Source organism: Thalassophryne amazonica, chromosome 3 (genome assembly GCF_902500255.1).
Source record: "Thalassophryne amazonica chromosome 3, fThaAma1.1, whole genome shotgun sequence".
NCBI lineage: Eukaryota > Metazoa > Chordata > Actinopteri > Batrachoidiformes > Batrachoididae > Thalassophryne > Thalassophryne amazonica.
This window is the reverse complement of record NC_047105.1, coordinates 56,104,859-56,120,564: the sequence shown is the minus strand read 5'-3', so window position 1 is coordinate 56,120,564 and position 15,706 is coordinate 56,104,859. Positions and strand designations below refer to the sequence as shown.

The window sequence follows — 15,706 nt, the reverse complement described above, 5'->3', positions numbered from 1 at the left end:
TAATTCAAAGTATCTCTATATCTCTGTGTATAGACAGATATATCCATCCATCTCTTTCTACATGTACATGTACTGTATATTGGTTGAATTCTTTGTTAAATATACTGTTGAAATCTTGGCATCGCAACTCTCAGGAGTGTCTGATATATGAATGAGCAAGCTGCAACCTTTCGGAGCTACCTGTCAAGTCCCTACAGATGATATTGTGTGCTAACATTATCATATAAACTCAATAAAATCTTCTGTCAGTTTAATAAATTTCACATGCAATTCTAAGTTATAGTCAGATCCAAATGTCCATATTTAATACCTCACACCAAACATTGTCAATTGTTGTGATTTCTCTTGGCAGTCTGAGTAGCATCCTTTTAGTTTTTGTTGTCCAGTGTTACTTGCAGCAGCGACAGCAATGTTCCAAACAGCTCTCTGAGGCCAAACCTTTGTTCCCTACTCATCCCGTAACTAATGGGACAGCCGGTTTGGGAATTTTGAGGGGAATTCTAAATCTGGGCTAGTTGGAATACATCCCAGATTTTATCCAAAGCTTAAAACAGACTGATTTATAGCTGATGCAAAACACTTTGGCATAAATTTAAAAAATCCATAAATACGCAAAAATGTGCAAATTAATTCTCACACATATCTCAAAATAGCTGTCAATCAAAACAGGATTCAGCCTTTCAAGTGATTGTCCGATCATTGTGCGGAGGTCCAGCGTCCAGGCCTGCCCACAGCTCCATTCACCCCCAGAGACACTGGACATCTGGGGGCGGGACAAAATTGTGGCATTTATCCAATGACCGTTGAGTTTCGAAGCAATGAAAAAAACTGTTCCACTGAAGTGAACGGACGCTCGGCTTCTACAGACAAATGCATTAACCACAGACTGTAGACTGAGAAAAAATATTTATGAGAAATTAACAAAATAGAAGTAGTCGGTTTATGATAAGTAGCTGATTCTGAATGAACTCGTCTTCGAGATGAACGTGTTCTAACGCATTTATAGTCAGGGAAATGTTAGCATATTTGACCACTTAATTTTTTGACATTTTAGGGGAAGCTGAACTTCTCTTGCAGTCTTCTTGCAGAGAAACAGCCTCTGTGAGATATGTTTGTGCTTACGCCAGTTTCTTGGTTTTAGCGTACGCCATATTTCAGTAGGAAATTCACACAAGTATTTGTACATGAGTCCCCAGGTCTCAGGAAACCAAACCTGAGGGAACCTATGAAGACCTTAAGATTGTTCAAAAATATTTTGGAATTAAAACTTTTATTTCATGTTTGCCTGAGACAATACTGAATGAAACAACAGAAATGATTGATCAGATAGTTTTAAACTGTAAAATATCCAGCGCCTTCAACTTACATGAGGAGGGAAACAGTTGGAAAAATTAGGTGATTTTCCTTTGATCTTTTTAGAATCAGATATCCAAATTCACCCAGAAACCCAGAGGATCAAAAACTAAAGCAAATGAACTTGATTCACTGATTCTTATTCCAAGCTGCTTTCAGGCTGGTGATCATATCTGCACAACTCTTAACACATGGAAAGATGCGGCTCCACATTAAGGACAGCTGTTTCAGACACTGACACTGGAGCTCACAGCATTTAATGCAGGGCATAATAGTCCAGATATGGATGAAGGACACACTGGCAAACAACACGCCCCAGAGCAGCGAGAGAGGAACCCCAAGGATGGTAGACAGGGTGTAGTAGCTGTACTTCTTTGACCCTGAGTAGGTTTTGTAGCTGAATTTCCAAACTGGTTCCCAGCTGTGTACCCCAGAGGGCTCTGCAATCACATCTTCAAACTCCATCTATAAAGACACCAACAAATGTGGTTTATGCATTTACAGTAGTTCTTTTTAAAGGATAAGCTCACTAAAAACTAACGCTCCACACACGTAGCGCAAACCTCTGCAAACACTAGTTTCCAATTCCAGAGATTTTTACCTTGGAAAAAATTTTCAAGGTCAAAGTCCTGTTAGACGTGGCTTTTCATAAGCTGAATTGTATGTGATCAAATGTAAGGAGTATGTATTTAGTTCATGCTCTTGAATTGAAGTATTTTTTGTGGTGTTGTCAGGTTTTTTTTGTTTGTTTGTTTTTTCAACTTTTTGGGTTTCTGAATCCTATTTCAGATCATTTTCACAGAACATTGGTTATCTCTGTTAACTCAGTCACATGGGGTGTGCAGCCAGTACATTCTGAGTGCCGGTCCCAAGCCCAGATAAATGAGGAGGGTTGCGTCAGGAAGGGCATCCGGCGTAAAACAAGCCAACCCAACTATGCAGACTCAGAATCGAATTCCCATACCGGATCGGTCGCGGCCCGGGTTAACAACGTCCGCCACCGGTGCTATTGCCCAACAGGGTGCCGGTGGAAATTGGGCTACTGCTGGGCGAAGACGATGAAGAAGAGGAGAAAAACGTTGCCACGAACAGCGGGAGAAGAAGAAAACTAGAAGGGTGGAAATGAGAGTGGGGACTTTGAATGTTGGTAGTATGACTGGTAAAGGGAGAGAGCTGGCTGATATGATGGAGAGGAGAAAGGTAGACATATTGTGTGTGCAAGAGACCAAGTGGAAGGGAAGTAAGAGCAGCAGCATCGGCGGTGGGTACAAGTTGTTGTACCATGGTGAGGATAGGAAGAGAAATGGTGTTGGGGTCATTTTAAAGGAAGAGTATGTTAAAAGTGTGTTGGAGGTTAAGTGAGTGTCTGACAGGGTGATGAGTGTGAAGTTGGAAATTGAAGGGGTGATGATGAATATCATCAGTGCATATGCCCCACAGGTAGGTTGTGAGATGAAGGAGAAAGAAGATTTCTGGAGTGTGTTAGATGAGGTGGTGGAGAGTGTGCCCAAGCATGAAAGAGTGGTGATAGGAGCAGACTTCAATGGGCATGTTGGTGAAGGGAACAGAGGTGATGAGGAAGTAATGGGTAGATATGGTATCAAGGATAGGAATGGGGAAGGACAGATGGTAGTTGATTTTGCAAAAAGGATGGAAATGGCTGTGGTGAATACCTACTTTAATAAAAGGGAGGAGCACAGGGTAACATATAAGAGTGGAGGAAGGTGCACACAGGTGGACTACATTCTTTCTAAGAGTTGCAAGCTAAAAGAAATCACAGACTGTAAGGTGGTAGCAGGAGAGAGTGTCACTAGACAGCATAGGATGGTTGTTTGTAGGATGACTTTAGAGGTAAAGAAGAAGAAGAGAGTGAGAGCTCAACAAAGGATCAGATGGTGGAAGCTGAAGGAGGAAGACTGTTGTGTGAAATTTAGCGAGCAGGTGAGAGAAGCACTAGTTGGAGGGGAAGCAATTTTGGACAACTGGAAAAGTACTGCAGATGTGGTGAGGGAGACAGCTAGGGCAGTACTGGGTATGACATCTGGACAGTGGAAGGAAGACAAGGAGACTTGGTGGTGGAATGAAGAGGTCCAGGAAAGCATAAGGAGAAAGAGGTTGGCGAAAAAGTTTTGGGATAGTCGGAGAGATGAAGAAAGTAGACAGGAGTACAAGGAGATGCAGCGTAAGGCGAGAAGAGAAGTGGCAAAAGCAAAGGAAATGCATATTGCGAGCTGTACAAGAAGTTGAATAGTAAGGAAGGAGAAAAGGACTTGTACCGATTGGCCAGACAAAGGGACAGAGCTGGAAAGGATGTGCAGCAGGTTAGGGTGGTAAAAGATGCACATGGTAATGTGCTGACAAGTGAGGAGTGTGTGCTGAGAAGGTGGAGGGAATATTTTGAAGAGTTGATGAATAAAGAAAATGAGCGAGAGAAAAGGCTGGATGATGTGATGAGAGTAAATCAGGAAGTAAAAGAGATTAGCAAGGAAGAAGTGAGGGCTGCTATGAAGAGGATGAAGAGTGGAAAGGCAGTTGGTCCAGATGACATTCCAATGGAGGCATGGAAATGTCTAGGAGAGATGGCAGTAGAGTTTCTAACCAGATTGTTTAATAAAATCTTGGAAAGTGAGAGGATGCCTGAGGAGTGGAGACAAGGTGTGCTGGTTCCTATTTTCAAGAACAAGGGTGATGTGCAGAGCTGCAGTAACTACAGAGGCATAAAACTGATCAGCCACAGCATGAAGTTATGGGAAAGAGTAGTAGAAGCTAGGCTTAGAAAACAGGTGAAGCTCTGTGAGCAGCAATATGGTTTCATGCCGAGAAAGAGCACTACAGATGCAATGTTTGCTCTGAGAATACTGTTGAAAAAGTACAGAGAAGGACAGAAAGAGTTATATTGTGTGTTTGTGGACTTAGAAAAAGCTTATGATAGGGTGCCAAGAGAAGAGTTGTGGCATTGTATGAGGAAGTCTGGAGTGGCAGAGAAGTATGTTAGGGTAGTGCAGGACATGTACAAGAATAGTGTGACAGCGGTGAGATGCGCAGTCGGAATGACAGACTCATTCAAGGTGGAGGTGGGATTACACCAAGGATCAGCTCTGAGTCCTTTCTTGTTTGCAGTGGTGATGGACAGGTTGACAGATGAGATCAGACAGGAGTCCCCATGGACTATGATGTTTGCAGATGACATTGTGATCTGTAGTGAGAGTAGAGAGCAAGTTGAGTCTAGTCTGGAGAAGTGGAGATATGCTTTGGAGAGAAGGGGAATGAAAGTCAGTAGAAGCAAGACTGAGTACATGTGTGTGAATGAGAGGGAGCCCAGTGGAATAGTGCAGTTACAAGGAGTAGAAGTGGTGAAAGTAGATGAGTTTAAATATTTGGGGTCAACTGTTCAAAGTAATGGAGAGTGTGGTAGAGAGGTGAAGAAGAGAGTGCAGGCAGGGTGGAGTGGGTGGAGAAAGGTGGCAGGAGTGATTTGTGACCAAAGAATATCAGCAAGAGTGAAGGGGAAAGTTTACAAAACAGTAGTGAGACCAGCTATGTTGTATGGTTTAGAGACAGTGGCACTAACAAAAAGACAGGAGGCAGAGCTGGAGGTGGCAGAGCTGAAGATGTTGAGATTCTCTTTGGGAGTGACAAGAATGGACAAGATTGGGAATGAACATATCAGAGGGACAGCTCAGGTGGGACGGTTTGGAGACAAAGTCAGAGAGGCGAGATTGAGATGGTTTGGACATGTGCAGAGGAGGGACCCAGGGTATATAGGGAGAAGGATGCTGAGGATGGAGCCACCAGGCAGGAGGAGAAGAGGGAGACCAAAGAGGAGGTTCATGGATGTGCTGAGAGAGGACATGCAGGTGGTTGGTGTGACAGAGGAAGATACAGAGGACAGGGTGAGATGGAAACGATTGATCTGCTGTGGCGACCCCTAACGGGAACAGCCGAAAGACAAAGAAGAAGAAGATTGGTTATCTCTGTTATGCACAATAAAGGATACCATCATAAAGGATACCATCCTACATAATGCTGTCAAATATGAAAGAAATTTGATTTTTTTTGACAGAGTTATGACATTAATCACATCTTCAAACTCTATCTATACTCAACAAAAATATAAACACAACACTTTTGGTTTTGCTCCCATTTTGTATGAGATGAACTCAAAGATCTAAAACTTTTTCCACATACACACTATCACCATTTCCCTCAAATATTGTTCACAAACCAGTCTAAATCTGTGATAGTGAGCACTTCTCCTTTGCTGAAATAATCCCTCCCACCTCACAGGTGTGCCATACCAAGATGCTGATTAGACACCATGATTAGTGCACAGGTGTGCCTTAGACTGCCCACAATAAAAGGCCACTCTGAAAGGTGCAGTTTTATCACACAGCACAATGCCACAGATGTCGTAAGATTTGAGGGAGCGTGCAATTGGCATGCTGACAGCAGGAATGTCAACCAGAGCTGTTGCTCGTGTATTGAATGTTCATGTCTCTACCATAAGCCGTCTCCAAAGGCATTTCAGAGAATTTGGCAGTACATCCAACCAGCCTCACAACCACAGACCACGTGTAACCATACCAGCCCAGGACCTCCACACCCAGCATGTTCACCTCCAAGATTGTCTGAGACCAGCCACTCGGACAGCTGCTGGAACAATCGGTTTGCATAACCAAAGAATTTCTGCACAAACTGTCAGAAACCGTCTCAGGGAAGCTCATCTGCATGCTCGTCGTCCTCATCGGGGTCTCGACCTGACTCCAGTTCGTCGTCGTAACCGACTTGAGTGGGCAAATGCTCACATTCGCTGGCGTTTGGCACGTTGGAGAGGTGTTCTCTTCACAGATGAATCCCGGTTCACACTGTCCAGGGCAGATGGCAGACAGCGTGTGTGGCGTCGTGTGGGTGAACGGTTTTCTGATGTCAATGTTATGGATCGAGTGGCCCATGGTGGCGGTGGGGTTATGGTATGGGCAGGCGTCTGTTATGGACGAAGAACACAGGTGCATTTTATTGATGGCATTTTGAATGTACAGAGATACCGTGACGAGATCCTGAGGCCCATTGTTGTGCCATACATCCAAGAACATCACCTCATGTTGCAGCAGGATAATGCACGGCCCCATGTTGCAAGGATCTGTACACAATTCTTGGAAGCTGAAAATGTCCCAGTTCTTGCAAGGCCGGCATACTCACCGGACATGTCACCCATTGAGCATGTTTGGGATGCTCTGGACCGGCGTATACGACAGCGTGTACCAGTTCCTGCCAATATCCAGCAACTTCGCACAGCCATTGAAGGGGAGTGGACCAACATTCCACAGGTCACAATTGACAACCTGATCAACTCTATGCAAAGGAGATGTGTTGCACTGCATGAGGCAAATGGTGGTCACACTAGATACTGACTGGTATCCCCCCCCAATAAAACAAAACTGCACCTTTCAGAGTGGCCTTTTATTGTGGGCAGTCTAAGGCACACCTGTGCACTAATCATGGTGTCTAATCAGCATCTTGATATGGCACACCTGTGAGGTGGGATGGATTATCTCAGCAAAGGAGAAGTGCTATCACAGATTTAGACTGGTTTGTGAACAATATTTGAAGGAAATGGTGATATTGTGTATGTGGAAAAAGTTTTAGATCTTTGAGTTCATCTCATACAAAATGGGAGCAAAACCAAAAGTGTTGCATTTATATTTTTGTTGAGTGTATAAAGACAGCAACAGATGTGGTTAATGCATTGAGTTGTTTTTAAGGGGTAAGTTCACTAAAAATCACAAATCAGAAAAACAATAGTCATAAGTCACTTTCTTGAATTGAAGTGTTTTTTGTGGTGTTGTCAGGTTTGTTTTTTTTCCAACTTTTTTGGTTTCTGAATCCTATTTCAGATCATTTTCACAGAACATTGGTTATCTCTGTTATGCACAATTTGTCGTTGATTTTTAGTACTTGGTTTCTGACCTGATAACTGGAATTTAGACAAACAGGCATAAAAATGGAACCACCATCCAATGTTGGTGTGTAGGTAAATCAAATGAGAGTGATTGAGGCACTTTTGATTGAGATATAATGCGAAATGTACACCAAATGGGCTTTTCAGTATTAAATTCAAATGTCCACAAAGTCCACAATCCGGATCAGATCCAGATCAAACTTTGTCAGGTGATAGTGAATGCCAGTCTGCACCTCACTTTCAAATATGAGAGTGATTGGGGCATGTTTGGTTAAGATATAATGTAAAATATACATTAAATGGGGTTGTCAATGTCAAATTTAAATGGCCACAAAATATGTAATCTGGATTAGAGCCGGATCAAACATTGTCAGTCAATAAAGGATACCATCCTACATAATGCTGTCAAATATGAAAGAAATTTGATCTTTTTTGACAGAGTTATGACGTTAATCACATCTTCAAACTCTATCTATAAAGACACCAACAGATGTGGTTAATGCATTGAGTTCTTTTTAAGGGGTAAGTTCACTAAAAATCACAAATCAGAAAAACAATAGTCATAAGTCACTTTCAGTGTGTCTTGTGCAATAATGTAGTCCCAGATCTTGTATCAGTGAAATACGGGGACCCACAAATGTCCGTGTTAGGCCCCCTGCTCTTCTCCCTTTATATAGCCCCACTAGGGCAGATATTGTGAAGCTATTGAATTACTTTTCACTGTTATGCTGACAACACACAGTTGTTCATGGCAATAACTGCAGGTAATCTCAGGCACAGTAAGACTTTAGAGGATTGCCTTGCTTCAGTGAAAAGCTGGATGTTGAGTAATATCTTGCTTTTAAATTCAGACAAGACTGAAATGATGGTCCTGGGTCATGTGCAACATAGACATCAATTTGAACACCTAACAATAATCCTAGATTTTTGTGTTGTACATCACAGTGATAAAGTGAGGAACCTCTGGGTGATTTTCAATCTGAAGCTGTCCTTTGACCTACACATTAGAGAAATCGCTAGGACTGCTTTTTTCCATCTTTGTAATATAGCAAGGATTTGTCCAATCCTGTCTATGGCTGATACAGAGACTCTGATTCATGCCTTTGTCTTTTCTAGATTGGACTATTGTAATGTCTATTCTCTGTGCTTATCACAGTCCAGTTCTCCAACTTGTTCAAAATGCTACTGCTAGAACCTTGACTCGAAGTAGAAAGTTTGACCACCTTACACTGATTTTGGCCTCGCTTCATTGGCTTCCTGTCTCTGTGAGATCTGTTTTAAGGTTTTATTGCTAACTTATAAAATTATTCATGGATTAGTACCTCCTTACCGAGCCAACCTACAACCCCAATTCCAATAAAGTTGTGCATCCATTTCAAAATGAGCAAATATTTGCACAGTAAACAGTAAAGTTTATCAGTTTCAACATTAAACATCTTGTCTTTGTGGTGTATTCAATTGAATATAGGTTGAAGAGGATTTGCAAATCATTGTATTCTGTTTTTATTTACATTTTACACAACGTCCCAACTTCATTGGAATTGGAGTTGTATTATAGAAACAAAAACTATGATATAATATGTATTAGGTTCCTATCTAAAGTTCACACTGCTAGCTAAGTTATGGATGGTTACTATAGAAAGACAAATTTCGTACTCTACATGCTTTCTAATGGAAACCCCATTTGGATGCTATTTATTGATATCTATTAAAGAACCGTTTAAACTGAAGAACCATTAAAAATCTACATCACGTAAAAGAGTATAAATCCCGAAACCTGGCTAACTATAGCCAGAAGAGCTACCGTAATTTAGCCTTTAACTAGCCTAGCACACCTTGCTAACCAAAAAAGCTAAATAAAGCCAATAGCTAGAGTATAAAGCACAATAGTGTCACTACACCCTACAATAATGATTGCAACAGCCAATACATATAACAACAAATGTAAACAAGTGTCTATTAACATTATTGTTGTGTGGGCCGCTGAAGAGGAGGTACTGCTGGCCCACCACCACCAGAGGGCGCCCTGCCTGGAGTGCGGGCTCCAGGCACCAGAGGGCGCTGCCGCCTCACAGGAGCAGCCAGGGTGACAGCTGTCACCCATCACCTGAGACAGCTGACAGCAATCATCAGAGGGGTATATCAGCAGGACAGCATCTCCACCTCATTGCCGAGATATCGTCTCTACCGAGGAGGTAACGTATCCAGCCGACTATATCAACCTTGAATACTTTTTGCCTTTATACAGAGAGAGAGAGAAGAGCAGCAGGAGACAGTGTTGGATAAGTACTCACACTCCTGCACTTCAGTGTTTACTTGACGAGAGGGGGAGGTGGTGTTACCACCGTCCGTGTTGCTGGGTGCAGCGCACCCACCTCTGACTGTTTTTGTTCCTCGCCAGCAGTACCAGATACGACAAGCGGAGGCAGTGGTCACCTGGGAGTTCGGGACTTGGCGGCTCCAGTATTCCCGGGGTTCGGTGGCGGTGGAAATCGAGTGGTTCCGGTTCGACTTGGACAGACGTCTCCTACCTTCGAGCCTGCCCACACGACATCATTGGAATTCGGCTTGTTCCCGAAATTGTAATCTGTTGTGTTTGTTGTGCGAGTTTCACAACAGTAAAGCTTTGTTATTTGACTTACTCCATTGTCCGTTCATTTGCACCCCCTGTTGTGGGTCCGTGTTCCTACACTTTCACAACAATTATCTTAACAAACAGAACCGGCTATGTTGTTAGCTACATAGCTGGTTTATTTGTCATACACATGTATATCACATAATTTTTCCTCTGCTTTTAAATTGTGTTACTTAAAAATGGAGCAAGTCTCAGTCTCATTATATCAAAATTTTTGGGTTTGTTGTTGAAGCAAAGGGTTTGCTGCTGGAGACCACGTTCGTACTCTGTTTTCTGTTGATTTATTGCTAGTGAAACTAATGCCTTACATGCTGTTAATTCTGTCCAGTTGATTCTGCACTTTTTCTCTCTGTCTGTGGTATTGTTACAGAGCCTGGGAAACTGGCAAGTGGTCGAGGTGTGACCAGTGCCACATGATGGATGGCCACTGCATTCCACAATGACAGAAGTGCCACTGCCGATGGCAGGGATACAGGACTAATTGTTAGACTCTGTTGGCTTGACCTTAAGTTGGACTTTTCACTATCATGCCTTTTAACTGCTTGTAACTCTGCAACTGTTAAAACAGCCTAAGCAGTGGGTCACTCCTCTGCGTCTGGTCTGGTTGAGGTTTCTTCTTTAAGAATGCCAGAGCAAGTTTTTTGTTTGTTTTTCACCATGGTCACCTATGTGCTTGCTCAGAGGGGTTGGTAAGGTTAGGTCATACCCATGTGAAGTGCCTTGGGGCAGCTTTGCTGTGATTTGGTACCATAGAAATAAAATTAATTGAACTGACTTGATATGTTTATGCAGAGTCTGCCATGAGTTCAAAAGTACCAATGTGAGTTGCAACCAGGCTCATAAATATTTGGACATTAACACAATTTTTGTAATTTTTTCTCTGGAAACCACCACAGTGGAGACAAAATGAAGCAATCAAGATGTACTTGTAGTGTAGACATTTAGCTTAATTAAATAGGTTAAATGAAAACATCAGATTGACCTTTTGAAAAATTACAACCATTCATTTTGAAAGCTCATAAGTAATTGGAATTAAATAGGTGGAGGCAACAGGCAGGTGTTAGGCAGAGGCATGGTCAAAAAGCAAGCACAGTTCAAAATACAGAGAAACTAAGTACAATGAGCTGAGACAAAAGCAGAATCCAAAAAATAGAGCAAGGCCAAACACGGTTAGGCAAAACAGGGCTATGACAAAAAGGCTGGAATGAAGATGCAGGGAACAACGAACTGGCAGTGAACAAACACACGAGGCTTAAATACACAGTGGGGAATCAGGGCGTGATGAGGGACAGATGCGGAGAACGTTCAGGAAGGGAGCATGGACAAACGAGACAAAGATGAGGAAAAACTGGTGCAAGAGATGAGAGTTCAGTGACAAAGGGGGCGTATCAGACAGGAGCAGAGGTAAGAAAAATCCGTAACAGTGACAAAACCAAACAGTGATCAAAATAACATCCCAAAATGCAGAAAAGCAAAACCAATGGTCAAAAGAAACACCAACATGAAAGGAAACAGAATAAACCAGGAAGATAAAGGTAAGAACAGAAAAGCAATCTTCAAGAAAAACAAATGCTGGGATTGAAACTAGAACGGAACTCAACACCTTGCTAAAGAATAACAAACAGAAAATCAAGGACCAGGGCCAGACAGAAGAAGCATGAAAGGGAAAGTGGACACAGACAGGGGACAAAGGATAACATGGACCCCAACCAGGACAGAATCTAACAGAATAGTATAACATAAGGGAACACTGACAAGATAACATCTCTATCAACGAACGCAATAAAAAGAGGAGATCAACTAACAATAAGAACTGAAAAAATCAAAGGAACTCAAACTGGTAAACAGTGTGGATAACTAGCAATGGAGGAAAAAACTAACATGAAGACAAACACATTAAAAGGAACAATCATTAATCTAACCACAAAAAGAACTGAACCATACCCAAGAACTAAGTCAAGCAACACAAACACAAAAACAACATGGAATTGAGAGGTGTGGAGGAAAAAATAATGTTTCCTAATGTCTGTAGTGCAGGACATACCAGCCCAGGGTCATCACCATCCTTGTTGACTGAACACTTTGTGTTTTTACAGCTTTTTGACAAAACACCTAATCATGGCCCTCAAGGCCATGTTTGTATTAGGATGTATTATGATGCAGAGGTCCTTAAAACGGGTCTCTGAGAATGAAAAGAAAGAAGGCTCTGACGATACATTGCATGCTGTATTTTTCTGGGTTTTCTCCAGGTGTATCTGTTTCTGCTTTGACCAAAAATAAATTGGTATGTGTGACTCCTGATTGCTCCTTCACATTCTATCTCATTTTATGTTGAACGTCATCACAGAAATTCCACAACAAAAAGTGACCGAGTACAGAACCAGGTGAACAAAATGTGATGAACCAAAGGGACATAAATGAAAGACAACACAGACTGAGGACTGAACACAGAGGCAGGAGAGAGACCAAGGACAAAGACAAAGGAAGAACCACAAGGAGGGACACACATGGATGACAAACATTGACAGGGGACACTGACTTCAAGACACAGACATGAACTCAGCACTGGGAGCACACACACACACACACACACACACACACACACACACACACACACACACACACACACACACACACACACACACACACACACACAAAAAAAAACACCCAACACTTTGTCATTAAACCTCATGATTCTGCTGCTCTTTCAGGGACTCTTTAAAGTACAACAAACCTGATTAACCAAAGGAAGCATCTCAAAATCCCACATTAGATGTCAATAATTTAACAGCGAACAAGTAAACAGATGATTTGCACCTTGATTACGTATCTGTGCGTGTTGTTGGGGTCTCTTTTATCGATGTCGATCATGGTGGATTCCTCAGCCTCTGGATGTTCCTCATTCTGGTTGTCCTCTGTGCTGTTCATAGTCGAGACATCTGCAGCTGATGTGGAGGTAAAGAAGTCAATATGAGCTGCGCAAAGAAGAACGTCCAAGACTGTAACCCAGGTCAGACAGCTTTGATTTCTTCAAAGTCTAAAACCTGTCATTTATACAGAGATAGGAAGAAGTATGTCAACATGAGGAAGTCGTACAAAAAGTGGAGGATAAAAAACATCATGCAAAATGAAAATGAAAGCTGATACACAAAAGAAAATGTTTCTCCAGCAAAAATATTTGAACATGTCTGAGCCACAAACAAGTTTCACTTTATCTTTTCAACCCTGAGTGAAACAAATGGTGTGAGATTAGCCAGCGACAGCCCCGGTCAGCCTGGTTTGGCTGGGAAGCTTATTTCCAGACTAAGGAATTGAACAAATGAAGAGATTTCTGTTTCCCTTAAAAATACCAGTTGTCTGCTTGTGTGGTTGCCATCTAGGTCCTAAGTCAGTTCCGCAGCATTGTGGATGCGGTGAAGCGTAACACCAGACTAGAATTAAAACTATGGACTGAAAAGTACCAGTACATTTTATACTTAAACACAACAGGTGGATTTAAAATTCAAGATTACTTGATTTATTCATTCATTCATTTATCTATTTATTCATAGACTTATCTGGCAGGTTTCAGGTTTCCGAAAGTGTTTCTAAACACAGTTTCAACATGAATAGCAGTGAAAGTCATTTAAGAATATGCTCTGAGATCCTCAAAGGTTAACACTACAGATATACACACACATCATTTATTGGAAAGGTACGACGCTCTGCCAGTGATGAAAAGCCAAAATTGATTTATTTGTAATTGTGGTCATCCAGTGTGTGTGTGTGTGCATCCAACTTGGATGATGCTATTGTTTTGATGTGAATTCTTTTCTTTTCTTGGGGGTGGGGAGGGGACTTTATGTTAGTTCAGTCTTGCAGCTTATGTGTTTGCCAACTTAATATTTTATATTTTTCGGTAGATAATTCGCTAATTTTGATTGTATATAATGTTTTGACTTATTGCCCCATGGGGCTGCCCAAAAAAATTATATGATATCAAATGATATCATATCAAAAATAAAATGACAAAAACTATTAAATATAAGCTGGGTCTGTTTAGACAAATTAGATCCTTTCTATCTACTGAGGCTGCCAAGATATTTTTGCATGCTTTAATTTTCCCCCCCCCATATTTCATACTGTATCACTTAGCAGGGGTGGTGGCCAAGTGGTTAATGCATTTGGTTTCAGTGCAGAAGGTTCCGGGTTCAAATCCCACCCCTGCCATATTTCTCCATGTAATGTGGAGTTGCGTCAGGAAGGGCATTGGGTGTAAAAATTGTGCAAATTCAACATGCAGATCCACCTTGGATATGCTGTGATGACCCCGAGTGGAAACAAGGGAGCAGCCAAAGGGACTTACTTTTCATACTGTATCACTTGTTGGGGTAAGGCTAGCCAGACAACAATTAGGCCCTTAGAATCTTTGTACAAACAGGCCCTGAAAATTTTTGTCAAAAAGCCACTGAGGTATCACCATTGTAGTATATTACACAAGTACAATCTATTATCTTTTGAAAATTTTAGGATATTTTCAAATCTATGTGCTGTTTACAAAATCTTAAAAGGCTTGGATCCCGCCTGTTTGTGCAAGTTTGTCTGTTATCGTGGTTTTGTAAGGTCCATGAGAATAGCTTCCATACATGACTGTGTCTTACACTTTCTCTGGGTGTGCAGCCCTTTCTGTTAAAGCTGTTACACAATGGAACACTATTCCAGACAGCATAAAAAACTGTCATTCATTTGGTGATTTTAAAGTTAATATCAAAAAATATTTAAAACACTCACAACAATGCACCCACTAATATGTTAACGCTTTTTTCTTTTTATTTTTTTGCGACAAGGAGTGTGCGTGACTGGGTGTAGTGTTGTGTGCTGTGTATGCTCCTACACCCTATGATTATGTATATGTGTGTGTGCTTATGAGGGGCATTTTATTTACAATACATACGAGGGTAGGCTGAAAAGTTCTAAGGCTGACTATGATGCAGTTGTCGAACTGAACAAATTCAGGGTTATTTTTCTACATAGTCTCCCTGTAACTCAACACACTTCTTCCAGCGGTGCTTGAGTGCTTCGATTCCCTTGGCATAGAAGCTTTCATCTTGAGAGTCAAAATAGTCCTCAACAGCAGCCATCACCTCATCATTGCTCCGATAGTGCTTCCCAGCCAAGTTTTTTTTTCAGGTTTGGAAACAGATGAAAGTCTGAGGGTGCCAAGTCAGGGGAGTATGGTGGGTGATCTACCAGTTCGAATCCACACTCGTAGATAGTGGCCATGGCCACTGTTGACTTGTGAGCTGGGGCATTGTCTTGATGGAACAGCACCCCTTTCGTCAGCTTTCCTGGTCGCTTCTTTTTGATAACCTCACACAACTGTCTCAGTAGGTTAGAATAGTACTGTCCATTTATGGTTTGTCCCTTTTCAAGATAGTCCACAAATATGGCCTTGGCAACCCAGAAAACTGAAACCATGACCTTCCCCGCAGACGAAACAACCTTGGCCTTCTTTGGAGGTGGTGACCTTGGGTGTTTCCACTGCATTGATTTTTTTTTTGTCTGGTTCAAAGTGTTGAACCCAACACTCATCCTGGGTAAGAAAACGTTCCATGTAATTGGCTGGATCCTCTTCAAATTGCGCCACGTTTGCCCTCGACATGACTAGCCTGGTGCATTTCTAATCAGGCATCAGAAGACGTGGCATCCACCGAGCTGACACCTTTGACATTCCAAGTTCTTCATGCAGAATGTGTTCAATTCTCTCATGGGATAATCCC

General features: G+C 41.9%; 1 protein-coding gene across 1 annotated transcript; it reads right to left on the bottom strand.

Moving 5' to 3' along the window:
• Positions 1 to 1,225: 1,225 nt before the first annotated feature.
• On the bottom strand, positions 1,226 to 13,001 carry LOC117507912 (caveolin-3-like). The gene is made up of 2 exons (XM_034167672.1): positions 12,765 to 13,001; positions 1,226 to 1,818 (listed from the first exon to the last, which is right to left on the bottom strand). Exons 1-2 carry the CDS (start codon positions 12,873 to 12,875, stop codon positions 1,483 to 1,485), a joined length of 447 nt encoding a protein of 148 aa, XP_034023563.1. The 5' UTR covers positions 12,876 to 13,001; the 3' UTR covers positions 1,226 to 1,482.
• Between the last annotated feature and the right edge of the window lie 2,705 nt (positions 13,002 to 15,706).